The sequence below is a fragment of the Panulirus ornatus genome, chromosome 68, assembly GCF_036320965.1.
Source record: "Panulirus ornatus isolate Po-2019 chromosome 68, ASM3632096v1, whole genome shotgun sequence".
Classification (NCBI taxonomy): domain Eukaryota; kingdom Metazoa; phylum Arthropoda; class Malacostraca; order Decapoda; family Palinuridae; genus Panulirus; species Panulirus ornatus.
In genome coordinates this window covers 21,061,468-21,077,664 of record NC_092291.1, presented here as the reverse complement: position 1 = coordinate 21,077,664, position 16,197 = coordinate 21,061,468, and the positions used below count along the sequence as shown (strand labels likewise).

At 40.7% G+C, this 16,197-nt stretch overlaps 1 protein-coding gene across 3 annotated transcripts in view; it reads left to right on the top strand.

Annotated features, from left to right (window-relative positions):
* Window positions 1-16,197, top strand: part of LOC139747398 (uncharacterized) — a 70,243-nt gene that overhangs the window by 26,320 nt on the left and 27,726 nt on the right. For all 3 annotated transcript variants that reach the window (XM_071659706.1, XM_071659705.1, XM_071659707.1), the window contains 3 exons: window positions 697-790; window positions 3,680-3,841; window positions 11,016-11,176. In XM_071659706.1, the coding sequence (XP_071515807.1) occupies window positions 697-790; window positions 3,680-3,841; window positions 11,016-11,176 (417 nt within the window). The remainder of the gene's footprint in view (window positions 1-696; window positions 791-3,679; window positions 3,842-11,015; window positions 11,177-16,197) is intronic.

Genomic DNA, 16,197 nt, shown 5'->3' with positions numbered 1-16,197 from the left:
ATGCTGTTTCCTGAGGGTTGTGGTGGTGCCAGGAGTGGATGAAGGCGAGCAAGTATGAATATGTACATGTGTATGTATATGTATGTATATATGTGTATGTAAATCTGCGTTTATGTACACGTATGTATATGTGTGTGTATATGAGTGGATGGATCTTTGTCTGTTTCCTGGCACTACCTCGTTGACAGGAAATGGTGATCAAGTATAATGAATATATGTGAAATGTCTGGGGTAAACCGTGGAAAGGTCTGTAGGGCCTGGATGTGGATAGGGAGCTGCGGTTTCGGTGCATTATACATGACAGCCAGAGACTGGATGTGAATGAATGTGGCCTTGTTTTGTCTTTTCCTGACACTGCCTGGCTTAAGTGGAGGCAGACAGTATTGCTACCCCTGCTCTTTACATTTAGTCCAGCCACAGTCAGTGGGTTAAACTTTGTACATATCAAATAACAGTCACCCTTAGTATTTTGTACTATACTTTTCAATTGTATTAGTTTCCCTTAAAATGTTTTTCTAAACCTTTTTGATACTCCACACAAAATTTTGTGTGTAACCTCTTTGGATGGGTGGCTGTTTACCTGATTATGTTTATGTAACCACTCTGTAAGATATTGATAGCTGGTATGGTTTTTGTGAGCTCTATTGTTTAGTATTGAACATTGTGATTAATTGATCTGAATTATGATTGTTGCAGAGCCAGGCAACAATGTCTCCAAAGTTAATGCCATATGCAAGGTGCTCAAATTGTGGCACGAATAACACCAAGCTTTGGCGACGCAATGATAAAGGTAAGAATATGGAGTAGCCATGTATACTGTAAACAGTTTGAGGTATGATTAATGTTTATGACAGACATCAGTGAAATAAGCTTTAGTAAGAAGGTTTGTTCTTACTATTGTATTTCCAAGTATTCTTGATAGAGCTTCAGAGACAATGATAGTGTGCAGTCCACATTTCAGGCATGGTGAAATATGTTTTACTGGAGTAAAACTTCTGAAACGAAATTAATACACCATCAGTGGATGACCTGTCCCCAGGATTTAGTTAACCAAAGCACAGCCAGTGACAGGTTGTTGTAGATGGACAGACAGTCAAATATTATGCTTACACTTAAGACAAGTGGTTGCCTTTACCACTTGCTTTGATCTTTACTTCACTATCATGGCCCAAGTTAACTGTGTTTTGATGTGCCCGCTTGTGAAACACACTGGCTTCTTTGGTATGTTATCTTATGTGTATGTAGATATTTGAACATTGTGAAAATGTGTGAAAATGTGAGTTGATTTGAAGAAATTTTGTTATTCATCTGTGAAAGTCATTGGTTCATAGAACACACATTTTGATTATTTTTTGCTCATTAGTTTATCTGTCTATTTATTTATCTATATCTCTGATGCCTGTTCCCCTTGGGCACTCCTTCAAGGAGGTGGCCACCTTATGATAGTCTCCTTAACTGTGGAACTCCAGTGCTGCTCTTCAGCCTTTAGTACCTCACCCTTAACAGGCAACTGGCAATGGACAACTCTTGCGCAGTTTTCAGAGGCTCTTGCCTAATATTCCCATCAACTACTTCTACCTAATATTCCTGCTTAATGTTCTCACCTGCTTCTTCTGCCTAATGCTCCAGTTTACTGCTTTTACCTAATGCTCTTGTCTAATGTTCCTATCCACGACTTCTACCTATTGCTCTTCGTCATTAGTTTACAGGAAAGCAAATGACAAAGTGGAAGTGAGCCATAGGGTGGGGGAGAGGGAGAAGGTTCTGGGAGCGGTGAAGAATATGTGGAAAAAGAGAACGTTGTCCCAGAGAGCAGAAATGGGTATGTTTTAAGGAATAGTAGTTCCATCAGTATTATATGGTTGCGAGTCATGGCTATAGGTCGGGTTGTATGGAGGAGGGTGGATGTTTTGGAAATTAAACGTTGAGGACAATATGTGATGTGAGGCAGTTTAATCAAGTAAGTAATGAAAGGGTAAGAGAGATGTTTGGTAATAAAAAGGGTGTGGTTTAGAGAGCAGAAGAGGGTGTGTTGAAATGGTTTGGACATATGGAGAGAATGAGTGAAGAATGGTTGACAAAGAGGATATATGTGTCAAAGGTGGAGGGAAGAAGGAGAAGCAGGAAACTAAATTGGAGGTAGAAGGATGGAGTGATAAAGATTTTGAGTGATTGGGGCCAGAACATACAGGAGGGTGAGAGGTGTGTAAGGAATAGAGTGATATGGAATGATATGGTATACCAGGGTTGACGTGCTGTCAGTGGACTGAACCAGGGCATATGAAACATCTGGGGTAAACCATGGAAATGTCTGTGTGGCCTGGATGTGGATAGGGAGTTGTGGTTTCAATGCATTACGAATGACAGAGAATGAATGAGGCCTTTTTTTGTCTGTTTTCCTGGCTTTACCTTGCTGACATGGGAAGGGAATGCTGTTTCCTGTGGGGCATTTTGGTGCTGGGAATAGAAGAAGGCAAGTGAGTTTATGTATGTGTGGTTTCATTGCATTACACATGACAGCTAGAGACTGAGTGTGAACAATTGTGGCCTTTGTTGTCTTTTTCTAGTGCAACCTCGCGCGTGCGGTGGGTTTTTTTTATGTGTGGTGGGTTGCCGACGGGAATGGATGAAGGCAGCAAGTATGAACATGTGCATGTGTATATATTTGTATGTCTGTGTATGTATATGTATGTGTACGTTGAAATGTATGGTTGTGTATATGTGCGTGTGTGGGCATTTATGTATATACATCTGTATGTGGGTGGGTTGGGCCATTCTTTTGTCTGTTTCCTTGTACTACCTCGCTAATGCGGGAGACAGCGACTAAGTATGATAATGATAAGAATATATGTATTTGTATGTATATGTGTACATGTTGATGTGTATATGTTTTTATATGTACGTGTATGAGCTTGTATGTATATATGTGTGTATATGAGTGTCTTCGTCTGTTTCCTGGTGCTGCCTCAATGATATGGGAAGCGTCAGTCAATTATGATAATGATGATAATAATAATACTTCAGGGTAACTTTGAATAGTTCATCTGATTCAAAATATAGATATTTTTCTCCACTTTTTGAACTGATAATAGGATTAATGTTGTTATTATAATTTGTGGTGAGAACAGTGAAGTGAATGGTAAAATGATGTTAATGGATTAGTTAATGGCATTGAGTTATATGAAGAGCATGCTAATCAGTTAGCTATGACATTTGAGATGCAACTTCATCATAACATTTTCAGTACCACAAATAGTAGTTCTTGGCAGTTGAAACATAACTTTTACAGAAGAGTGAATATTGATTAGAATTTTATAAATTGTCCAGTTTAGTGATGGCAGGGGGCTACAGATCTGAGCATCTGTGAGACTTAAGAAACTATTAGAAATCAATGCATAGGAACACAGAAGTAGTGCTACTTCTGTGGGTAGCCAGCCAAAAGATTTAATTTTTCTGAGACTTAAGATTTTCATCTTTCAGTGCTCTTTATGGGATTCTTTCCAAGGGGGGCAACGTAGAGTCTAAAGTCAGACAGATCTTGCTTATGTAGTAGTGTAGCACTGGATGATTTTTGTGGGATGTTTAACATTTTTTTTTTGAAGGGCTTGTGATTATATATTAACTTAATGATTTTCATTCTTTTTAAGATTTATAAGAAAGTTTTTACTTTTATCAACAGGAGAAATTGTGTGCAATGCCTGTGGGTTATACTTCAAGCTGCATGGCATCAACCGGCCCAGCCACCTCTTTCGGACAGCACCCATGACACGAAGAAGGAATCCCAAAAAGAAAAAGGAATCTGAGAGTGGTACTTCTGAGCAGGTGGAGCAGATAGTTAGTGGTAAGCTGTTTATGAAAAATTTATGTAAGAGATTTTTAACATTTAAGGTAATTTTTGGAACTACAGTACAACGTTAAGTACCCTCCAGATAATTAGCTCTCACACTTTAACGATCATTTTTTCATTGTCCCATGAGCAATAAGACAATCACTATTATCTTAAGGGGTAAGAAGCCTGTATCCCCCTACCTTGTGTTGACATTAAAGCCTCACACTCTGTGCATACTACCCATTCAGTAGTAACAGCCACAGCTTGCTTTGGGTATGCTCCCTTCCAGTCAGCAGTCACTACCTGGTGATGACATCATCATTTTGCCAGCCTCTCGGAAGACAAAATCCGGCGAGGCGGCGGGTTTGAATGGTATTACAGTTCAGTTTATCAAGAAAGGAGGTGACTGTGTCATTGATTGGTTGGTAAGGAAATTCTATGTGTGTATGGATTATGGTGAAGTGCCTGAGGATTGGCAGAATGCATGTATAGTTCCATTATACAAAGGCAAAGGGGATAAAGGTGGGTGATCAAACTGCAGAGGCATAAGTTTGTTGCGTATTCCTGGTTAATTGTATGGAAGGGTATTGATTGAAAGGCTGAAGGCATATACAGAGCATCATATCGAAGAGGAGTGTGGTTTCAGAAGTGGTTGAGAATGTGTGGATCAGGGGTTTTTTACTTTGAAGAGTGCATGTGAGAAATGCTTAGAAAAAGAGATGGATTTGTATGTGGCATTTATGGATCTGGAGAAGGCATACGATAGAGTTGATAGAGATGCTTTGTGGAAGGTCTTGAGAGTATATGGTGTGGGAAGTAAGTTGCTAGAAGCAGTGAAACGTTTTTATCAAGGATGTAAGGCATGTGTATGAGTAGGAAGAGAGGAGAGTAACTGGTGAGAACATTATCTCGGAGAGCAAGAATGGGTATGTTTGAAGGAATAGTAGTTCCAACAATGTTATATGGTTGCGAGACATGGGCTATAGATAGAGTTGTACAGAGGAGGGTGGATGTGTTGGAAATGAAATATTTGAGGATAGTATGTGGAGTGAGATGGTTTGATAGAGTAAGTAGTGAAAGGATAAGAGAGATTTGTGTTAATAAAAAGAGTGTGGTTGAGAGAGCAGAAAAGGGTGCATTGAAATGGTTTGGACATATGAAGAGAATGAGTGAGGAAAGATTGACAAAGAGGATATATGTGTCAGAGGTGGAAAGGTCTGTGGGGCCTGGATGTGCATAGGGAGCTGTGGTTTTGGTGCGTTACACATGACAGCCAGAGACTGAGTGGGAACAAATGTTCCCTTTTTTGTCTGTTTTCCTGGTACTACCTCACTGAAGTAGGAGGTAGCAATGTTGTTTCCTGTGTGGCAGGGAAGCGCCAGATATGGATGAATGCTAGCAAGTATGAATATGTACATGTGTAAATATGTATATGTCTTTGCATATGTGTATATATTCATATGTATATGTATATGTATATGCTTGTATGGGCGTTTGTATATATATATACAAATCCTGGGGGCCTTGAAGAATGTGTGGAAGTCGAGAACATTATCTCGGAAAGCAAAAATGGGTATGTTTGAAGGAAAAGTGGTTCCAACAATGTTGTATGGTTGCGAGGCGTGGGCTATGGATAGAGTTGTGCGCAGGAGGATGGATGTGCTGGAAATGAGATGTTTGAGGACAATGTGTGGTGTGAGGTGGTTTGATCGAGTGAGTAACGTAAGGGTAAGAGAGATGTGTGGAAATAAAAAGAGCGTGGTTGAGAGAGCAGAAGAGGATGTTTTGAAGTGGTTTGGGCACATGGAGAGGATGAGTGAAGAAAGATTGACCAAGAGGATATATGTGTCAGAGGTGGGGGGAACAAGGAGAAGAGGGAGACCAAATTGGAGGTGGAAAGATGGAGTGAAAAAGATTTTGTGTGATCGGGGCCTAAACATGCAGGAGGGTGAAAGGAGGGCAAGGAATAGAGTGAATTGGAGCGATGTGGTATACCGGGGTTGACGTGCTGTCAGTGGATTGAAGCAGGGCATGTGAAGCGTCTGGGGTAAACCATGGAAAGCTGTGTAGGTATGTATATTTGCATGTGTGGACGTATGTATATACATGTGTATGGGGGGGGTTGGGCCATTTCTTTCGTCTGTTTCCTTGCGCTACCTCGCAAACGCGGGAGACAGCGACAAAGTATAATAAAAAAGATAAAAAATATATATTTATATATTTTTTTTTTGCCGCTGTCTCCTGCGTTTGCGAGGTAGCGCCAGGAAACAGACGAAAGAAATGGCCCAACCCACCCCCATACACATGTATATACATACACGTCCACACATGCAAATATACATACCTACACAGCTTTCCATGGTTTACCCCAGACGCTTCACATGCCCTGATTCAATCCACTGACAGCACGTCAACCCCGGTATACCACATCGATCCAATTCACTCTATTCCTTGCCCTCCTTTCACCCTCCTGCATGTTCAGGCCCCGATCACACAAAATCTTTTTCACTCCATCTTTCCACCTCCAATTTGGTCTCCCTCTTCTCCTCGTTCCCTCCACCTCCGACACATATATCCTCTTGGTCAATCTTTCCTCACTCATTCTCTCCATGTGCCCAAACCATTTCAAAACACCCTCTTCTGCTCTCTCAACCACGCTCTTTTTATTTCCACACATCTCTCTTACCCTTACGTTACTTACTCGATCAAACCACCTCACACCACACATTGTCCTCAAACATCTCATTTCCAGCACATCCATCCTCCTGCGCACAACTCTATCCATAGCCCTCGCCTTGCAACCATACAACATTGTTGGAACCACTATTCCTTCAAACATGCCCATTTTTGCTTTCTGAGATAATGTTCTCGACTTCCACACATTCTTCAAGGCTCCCAGGATTTTCGCCCCCTCCCCCACCCTATGATTCACTTCTGCTTCCATGGTTCCGTCCGCTGCCAGATCCACTCCCAGATATCTAAAACACTTTACTTCCTCCAGTTTTTCTCCATTCAAACTTACCTCCCAATTGACTTGACCCTCAACCCTACTGTACCTAATAACCTTGCTCTTATTCACATTTACTCTTAACTTTCTTCTTTCACACACTTTACCAAACTCAGTCACCAGCTTCTGCAGATTCTCACATGAATCAGCCACCAGCGCTGTATCATCAGCGAACAACAACTGACTCACTTCCCAAGCTCTCTCATCCCCAACAGACTTCATACTTGCCCCTCTTTCCAAAACTCTTGCATTCACCTCCCTAACAACCCCATCCATAAACAAATTAAACAACCATGGAGACATCACACACCCCTGCCGCAAACCTACATTCACTGAGAACCAATCACTTTCCTCTCTTCCTACACGTACACATGCCTTACATCCTCGATAAAAACTTTTCACTGCTTCTAACAACTTGCCTCCCACACCATATATTCTTAATACCTTCCACAGAGCATCTCTATCAACTCTATCATATGCCTTCTCCAGATCCATAAATGCTACATACAAATCCATTTGCTTTTCTAAGTATTTCTCACATACATTCTTCAAAGCAAACACCTGATCCACACATCCTCTACCACTTCTGAAACCACACTGCTCTTCCCCAATCTGATGCTTTGTACATGCCTTCACCCTCTCAATCAATATATATATATATATATATATATATATATATATATATATATATATATATATATATATATATATATATATATATTTTTTTTTTTTTTTTTTTTTTTTTTTTTTTTTTTTTTTTATACTTTGAGTTTGAATGGAGAAAAACTGGAGGAAGTGAAGTGTTTTAGATATCTGGGAGTGGATCTGTCAGCGGATGGAACCATGGAAGCGGAAGTGGATCATAGGGTGGGGGAGGGGGCGAAAATTTTGGGAGCCTTGAAAAATGTGTGGAAGTCGAGAACATTATCTCGGAAAGCAAAAATGGGTATGTTTGAAGGAATAGTGGTTCCAACAATGTTGTATGGTTGCGAGGCGTGGGCTATGGATAGAGTTGTGTGCAGGAGGATGGATGTGCTGGAAATGAGATGTTTGAGGACAATGTGTGGTGTGAGGTGGTTTGATCGAGTAAGTAACGTAAGGGTAAGAGAGATGTGTGGAAATAAAAAGAGCGTGGTTGAGAGAGCAGAAGAGGGTGTTTTGAAATGGTTTGGGCACATGGAGAGAATGAGTGAGGAAAGATTGACCAAGAGGATATATGTGTCGGAGGTGGAGGGAACGAGGAGAAGAGGGAGACCAAATTGGAGGTGGAAAGATGGAGTGAAAAAGATTGTGTGATCGGGGCCTGAACATGCAGGAGGGTGAAAGGAGGGCAAGGAATAGAGTGAATTGGAGTGATGTGGTATACCGGGGTTGACGTGCTGTCAGTGGATTGAATCAAGGCATGTGAAGCGTCTGGGGTAAACCATGGAAAGCTGTGTAGGTATGTATATTTGCGTGTGTGGACGTATGTACATGTGTATGGGGGGGGTTGGGCCATTTCTTTCGTCTGTTTCCTTGCGCTACCTCGCAAACGCGGGAGACAGCGACAAGTATATATATATATATATATATATATATATAATTTTTTTTCTTTTCATACTATTCGCGATTTCCCGCGTTAGCGAGGTAGCGTTAAGAACAGAGGACTGGGCCTTAGAGGGAATATCCTCACCTGGCCCTCTTCTCTGTTCCTTCTTTTGGGAAAAAAAAAAAAGAAAAGCGAGAGGGGAGGATTTCCAGCCCCCCGCTCCCTTCCCTTTTAACCGCCTTCTACGACACGCAGGGAATACGCGGGAAGTATTCTTTCTCCCCTATCCCCACACTGCTCTTCCCCAATCTGATGCTCCGTACATGCCTTCACCCTTTCAATCAATACCCTCCCATATAATTTCCCAGGAATACTCAACAAACTTATACCTCTGTAATTTGAGCACTCACTCTTATCCCCTTTGCCTTTGTACAATGGCACTATGCAAGCATTCCGCCAATCCTCAGGCACCTCACCATGAATCATACATACATTAAATATTTCAGAAGTGGTAGAGGATGTGTAGATCAGGTGTTTGCTTGGAAGAGTGTATGTGAGAAATACTTAGAAAAGCAAATGGATTTGTATGTAGCATTTATGGATCTGGAGAAGTCTTATGATAGAGTTGATAGAGATGCTTTGTGGAAGGTATTAAGAATATATGGTGTGGGAGGCAAGTTGTTAGAAGCAGTGAAAAGTTTTTATTGAGGATGTAAGGCATGTGTACGTGTAGGAAGAGAGGAAAGTGATTGGTTCTCAGTGAGTGTAGGTTTGTGGCAGGGGTGTGTGATGTCTCCATGGTTGTTTAATTTGTTTATGGATGGGGTTGTTAGGGAGGTGAATGCAAGAGTTTTGGAAAGAGGGGCAAGCATGCAGTCTGTTGTGGATGAGAGAGCTTGGGAAGTGAGTCAGTTGTTGTTTGCTGATGATACAGCGCTGGTGGCTGATTCATGTGAGAAACTGCAGAAGCTGGTGAGTGAGTTTGGTAAAGTGTGTGAAAGAAGAAAGTTAATAGTAAATGTGAATAAGAGCAAGGTTATTAGGTACAGTAGGGTTGAGGGTCAAGTCAATTGGGAGGTAAGTTTGAATGGAGAAAAACTGGAGGAAGTAAAGTGTTTTAGATATCTAGGAGTGGATCTGGCAGCGGATGGAACCATGGAAGCGGAAGTGAATCATAGGGTGGGGGAGGGGGCGAAAATTCTGGGAGCCTTGAAGAATGTGTGGAAGTCGAGAACATTATCTCGGAAAGCAAAAATGGGTATGTTTGAAGGAATAGTGGTTCCAACAATGTTGTATGATTGCGAGGCGTGGGCTATGGATAGAGTTGTGCGCAGGAGGGTGGATGTGCTGGAAATGAGATGTTTGAGGACAATATGTGGTGTGAGGTGGTTTGATCGAGTAAGTAATGTAAGGGTAAGAGAGATGCGTGGAAATAAAAAGAGTGTGGTTGAGAGCGCAGAAGAGGGTGTTTTGAAATGGTTTGGTCACATGGAGAGAATGAGTGAGGAAAGAGTATATACATACACATGTATATACTTACACATCCACACATGCAAATATACATACCTATACATCCCAATGTATACATATATATACATACACAGACATATACATATATACACATGTACATAATTCATACTGTCTGCCTTTATTCATTCCCATCGCCATCCTCCACACATGAAATAACAACCCCCTCCCCCCTCATGTGCGCAAATTAGCGCTAGGAAGACAACAAAGGCCCCATTCGTTCACACTCAGTCTCTAGCTGTCATGTAATAATGCACCGAAACCACAGCTCCCTTTCCACATCCAGGCCCCACAGAACTTTCCATGGTTTACCCCAGACGCTTCACATGCCCTGGTTCAATCCATTGACAGCACGTCGACCCCGGTATACCATATCGTTCCAGTTCACTCTATTCCTTGCACACCTTTCACCCTCCTGCATGTTCAGGCCCGATCACTCAAAATCTTTTTCACTCCATCTTTCCACCTCCAATAATTCTCCCACTTCTCCTCGTTCCCTCCACCTCAGACACATATATCCTCTTTGTCAATCTTTCCTCAGTCATTTTCCTCTCACTAACCCCTGACTTTACTCCCAAGACATTCCCAAACCACTCTTCCTTTACCCTTGAGCTTCGTTTCACTCAGAGCCAAAACATCCAGGTTCCTTTCCTCAAACATACTACCTATCTCTCCTTTTTTCTCATCTTGGTTACATCCACACACATTTAGACACCCCAATCTAAGTCTTCTAAGAGGATGAGCACTCCCTGCGTGACTCCTTCTTCTGTTTTCCCTTTTAGAAAGTTAAAATACAAGGAGGGGAGGGTTTCTATCCCCCTGCTTCCGTCCCCTTTAGTCGCCCTCTACGACACGTGAGGAATGCGTGGGAAGTATTCTCCCCTGTCCCCAGTGGGGATATGAGTGGATGGGCCATTCTTCATCTGTTTCCAGGTGCTACCTCACTGACGCGGGAAATGGTGATCAAGTATGATAAATAATGATAATGATAATAATGTATATTATAAAGTATTCTTGAACTTTGTCTAGAATTATGAAAAAAATTTGACCAAAAAAACTTTACATTATTAATATTGTGACAACATGATATTAAGTACTGGAGTACAAAGTGATTTTTTTTCCAGATTCATCCCAGGATAAAGAACATATACCTGAAACTGACCCACAGGATGGCCTGGCAGTTCTCAATGCTGCATTGACACTGAATTCACTCCTAGCCAAGGCTAAGGCACAGCAATCTGAGGCTCTTGCTGCACAAAGAGCAACACCTCCTATTGCAAACAAGGTCAGTTGTATGATAAATTTTGTTTATACACCATTTTTATGTAGAATATTTGTTTTCGTGTGAAGGAGAATAGTGTAAGGACAGTTGATTTAAATGTTAACATTCATAGATATGTACATTTAAGTTTCAGAAAGTCAAAATTGTTTCTTAAAATCTATGTGTCAGTATCTCTAATGCCTATTCCAATCGGAACTCCTTCAAAGGGGTGGCCACGGCAGCAGTCTCCATAAGTATAGAACTCCAGCGCCACTTCTTAGCATTTAGTGCCTTACCCGTAACAGGCCACTGGCAAGTCTAGTGCAGTGTTTGCAAAGGTTCCTACCTAATGTTTCCAATGACTACTTTTATCTAATGTTCCTACCTAATACTACTACCAATGTTTCTACCTAATAATTTTACCTAAATGTTCCTACCAAAAGGTAGGGCTAGCACATAGTGCTTACCTCAGGAAAATCTAGAGTTATAAAGAATGAACTGCATGAGCCAAGTGTTGTCAAGTGTTACATACAACAAGGAGAGATTGTATGTTTTGGACAGAATGCCAGTGGTCTACATGTTAGTGAGGCAGAAAGAAAAGACAACTACTTGGGTCAGAGGAGTTCATCGTGACAACCACTAAATTGCTGGCTCACTAAGCATATCACTAACCCTCCTAATACCTGGAGGGTTAGTACTGGTGACATACCTCCCTGGTCATTGGCTGCCTACCAACTACTACCGACATGCTTAAAATCTAAGTAGAAAATTTTTGTTATACAGGTAAAGCATTGTGATATTATTCCACTGGTAACATGATCCATAAGAAAGGGGGGTCAGAGAATGGAAGGACTTTGGAGTTGTCTAGCTGAGATATTGAGACAGGACAAGAGACTTAAATGCAAGGTGACCAAGGGAAGAGAGAGAGAGAGAGAGATAGAGAGAGAGAAGCAAAGAATATAGTCAGAAGGCAAATCTTGGAAGACATCATATGAGGGAAGAGGATGTAATAGCCATACTAGTACTGCATAGAAATGTCAGATTAAAAGTAATGTATTAAAATGCATTTAGACTAGTAGTAAACGGGAAAGAACTGGAATTCAGGTATCTTAGAGGAAAATGTACTTGATAATGTTAAATTGAGAAAAATTTAGTAAAGAGATAAGATCTCACCTGTTTTGTCCAGAGATACGTTGGTAGCAAGGAGGGAAAGAGAAGAAAAAAGAGGAGGATAGGGCCAAGCAAGGAGGGAAAGAAAGAGAAAGGAGGAGGAGGATTGGCCATCCTAGCAAGAAACAGCTTAAAGGTTCAGGAAATACTAGTAGATGGCCTATTTCAGTGATAAATAAAGAGAAGTGTAACTGTAGGAAAGAAGTTTTGTTGATGATATATAACCTTTGAAAGAAGGCTAATGAACTGGAGCAAATGTACATTGATAACAAATAAGAAATAATGAGGATGGTACATGAAACATCGAAATATGTACTTGTCTCTGGTGATAAAGTAAGATTATGGTGGATTTCAGTTATGTCGAGATTGACTGGGGAAATTTGGCTCCTCATGGAAACATAAGGTCCCAGAGTGGGTAAAGGAAAATTTCCTGTAATAGCATGTTGCTCAGCATACTAGGATCAGAGGAGCTGATACACCATCTTTACTGGATTGTATCTTCACACATAAAAGCATAGATATTGAGGAAATCATATATGATACACCATTTGGAAAAATTATCATTTGATGGAGTTTGATTATATGGTAGATCAAGACATCATATCAGCAGCAAATAAAGCTGACTCAGACAGGAGATATAATCATGGAAACTGAATTTATTTTGTAATATAGATTGTGAAAGCATTGTAATGGAAGGTTCTCTTAATTTTGCAGTGAATGAGTACAAACTTGCCTTACTTTAAGCTTCATATACAGATAGAAGGATAAGAAAGAGGGAGGAGCACTTCAGTAAAAGATGTCAAAAAACAAAGGAACTTCGCAGTGTGCTGAGGCAAAGATACAGATGGCGCTCCGACCAGCCAGCATTGGTAAGGTATAAGAGAGCAAGGAGCAAGTATACTAGGATGAAAAAGGAGAAACAAAGAAACTTTGAAAAGAGTGTTGTTGACAAGGCAGGAGAAAATGCTAAACATTTTTCCAAAAATTCTTCAAGAGTTAGTTATCAAACTAAGAGATTCAGAGGGAAGAATGGTAATGCTTAATGTAAGGATATGTGAGGAACTTAATAAGAGGTTTAGTAGTGTTTTTGTAGTGGAAAACACTATATTTCCAACTTTAGTGAGATGGAATGGGTTAGTTTTTCTTATTTTAAGAAATCATGAGATATTTAGAAAAGACATAAACAGAATACTGAAAGGTCATAACCCATACAAGGCTCATCATCCAGATGAATTTCACCATATGTGCAGATCATGGGTGCAGATGTGCTAGATAAACCTCCTGAAATACTATTCACAGTGTCAGTGGAGAGAGGCAGAGTACTAAAGGAATGGGGAATCATGATAACTGTCTATAAAAAGGAGACTGGGGACAGGTGCTGAACTATAGACAGGTCCCACTAACGAATGTGGTGTCTATGGTTCTGGAAAAGATAATTAGAAAGCAAAAGGATGATATATACATAAGAAAAATTATTTAGATAAGAACAACATGGTTTTAGGGAAAAGAGGTCTTCCCAACCCTAACCTATTCAGCTGATACATGGACATGGAATGAGTCACAGATGTCAAGAATCCAGGCTTTGGAAATGGACATGAAATGAATCATAGAGGTCAAGAATCCAGGCTTTGGAAATGGACATGAAATGAATCATAGAGGTCAAGAATCCAGTGTATGTGAGGGAGGTGTGTAAGACAGGGATAAGTGGAGACTCCTTTGTCATGGCCATCCCCTAGATGGGAATTCCTGGAGGAATTGGGTGCCAGAGATATGAATAAGATCAATAGATTAGGTAGGAACATTAGGCAGGAGCATTAGGTAGAAGTAATCAGTAGGAACATTAGGTAGGAGCCTCTGCAAATGCTGTGCTAGAATTGCCATCTGCCAGTGGCCTGTTAAGGGTGGGGCTTTAAAGGCTGAGAAGTGGCACTTGAGTTCACTAGTTATGAAAAGTCTATTACCGTGGTCACCCCCGTAAGGGAGCTCTAGGTGGGAACAGTGATCAATTAAACCTCTTAGATTTCTATTCTATGTAAGGGTGAGTACTTTCATAGACAAAGTGGAAGGCTGGGTGTGTTGTTTGTATCTGGACTGCCATAAAGCATTTGATGCTGTGCCACATTGGAAGCTAAGTAAAAAGTTGGGTCGTGAGGTGGGAACAAGGGGGAGACTTCTGCGTTGAACAGAAGGGAAGAAAGTACACAAGTGAGAAGAGCCTCCTCAAAATGGAATAAGATCACTAGTTTAGTGCCACACAGTCCCTTTGTAAGACCTTTACTCTTTTTGATCTGTATAAAGGACTTCCCATAAGGTATGGACTTCTATCTGAATATGTTTGCACATGAGAGGAGTGAAAAACTTGGAAGATTGCACTAGCATACAAGGGAACTTGGCATACTAGTGTTGATCTGACCCATGAGTAATGAAGTTCAACCTGTGCGATTGTAAAGGACTGAGGATGGGTTACAGTGGAAGAGGGCCTCAGTATGATTTTCATCTGATAGAAAATAAGCTGGTGGTGACTGTGTGTGAGAAAGACTTTGGGGTTGATATTTTTGCTTATCTGTCCCCAGAGTTCCACAATGAGAAAATAGTTCCTGAGACCAGCTATGTGCTAGCAAATATTAGAATTGCATTTATGTTCATGGATAAGGAAATAATCAGCACAATTTTCACACTTTATGTAGGGCCAAAACTTGAATAGGTGTGGTGACTTCCCATAAAGAAGCACAAAGAGTTGATAGAAAACGTTCATTAGAGAGCAACAAAGAGGGTACCAGAATTAAGAGAGATGATTTACAGGGAAAGTTAGAGGCCTTAAATTTGTCCACCATGGAAAATAGAAGACTGAGGGATGACTCAATCATAATCTTCAAGTTTTTAGAACAGGTTGATGATGAAGATAGTGAACAGCATGCATAGCTAGATAAACTTTTCCTTAGTCGTGTCGATTTTGCACTGTGCAATGCAAAAAGCAACCTTGCATGATACTTCCAGTATACTGGAGTTCATGTGATGACCTGTTGAATTTTACTCTTTGTGCCATTGAAGACTGCATTATGTTTGAAAATCTCATTGTCTTTGTTCCCCATAATGTTTCTTGAAAAGCTTCACACTTTATGGAGTGAGCTCTTTAGAATAGAGGAGACATTAGGGTTTTTCATGGGCATATTAGTGAAGTTTGCAAGATCAAATAATGAAAGTTCTTGTTATGCTACCATAGTGACCTTGGGGAAGAAAACTGTGCCAGATATAGAAAACTGCAAGTCCTAACGGAGTAAACTTTTACAAAATATTATTGAAGTCTTTGCAGACCAAGAAGTGAATGACTGTAAAAGTATTCATGATCTTCACGTGCACAAAGAAACAAGCAGCTGCTGCACAAGCTGAAAATGCAATGACAGTTACACCTTAGGCAAGTGTGCACATCTTCACCTCTGCACTTATTTCCAAATAATGGGACATGTGGCACAGGAATGCTTGTTAAACCCAATTAGTTTTCAGTGTAACATCGAGAGCTTTGAGGATTGACCACTATAGAATAAAGGCAGTTTTTGAGTGTTATTTCTTTACTGTCAAAGCAACTTTCTGTAAAATGGGCCTATCTGATTTCACCTTGGTAAATTTGTGTAGACAGGTGATTTAGCTTGTGCAAGTCTAAGCTTAGCAGGTATTCACCTTTCTTTTACATCTGATAAAAATCGTGGATGACCAAAGTCTATTTACCCTTGGAAAATGCATAATTATCCCAAGGAGATTAAGTTCCCACTGGGTAGGAATCACTGCTCTGGCCATCCTAACAGCATCTTCTCAAGCTTTTCAAACGGTGGATTTCATACGTGGGATGCAGCTGCAGCAATGGCTTCCTTAATCTT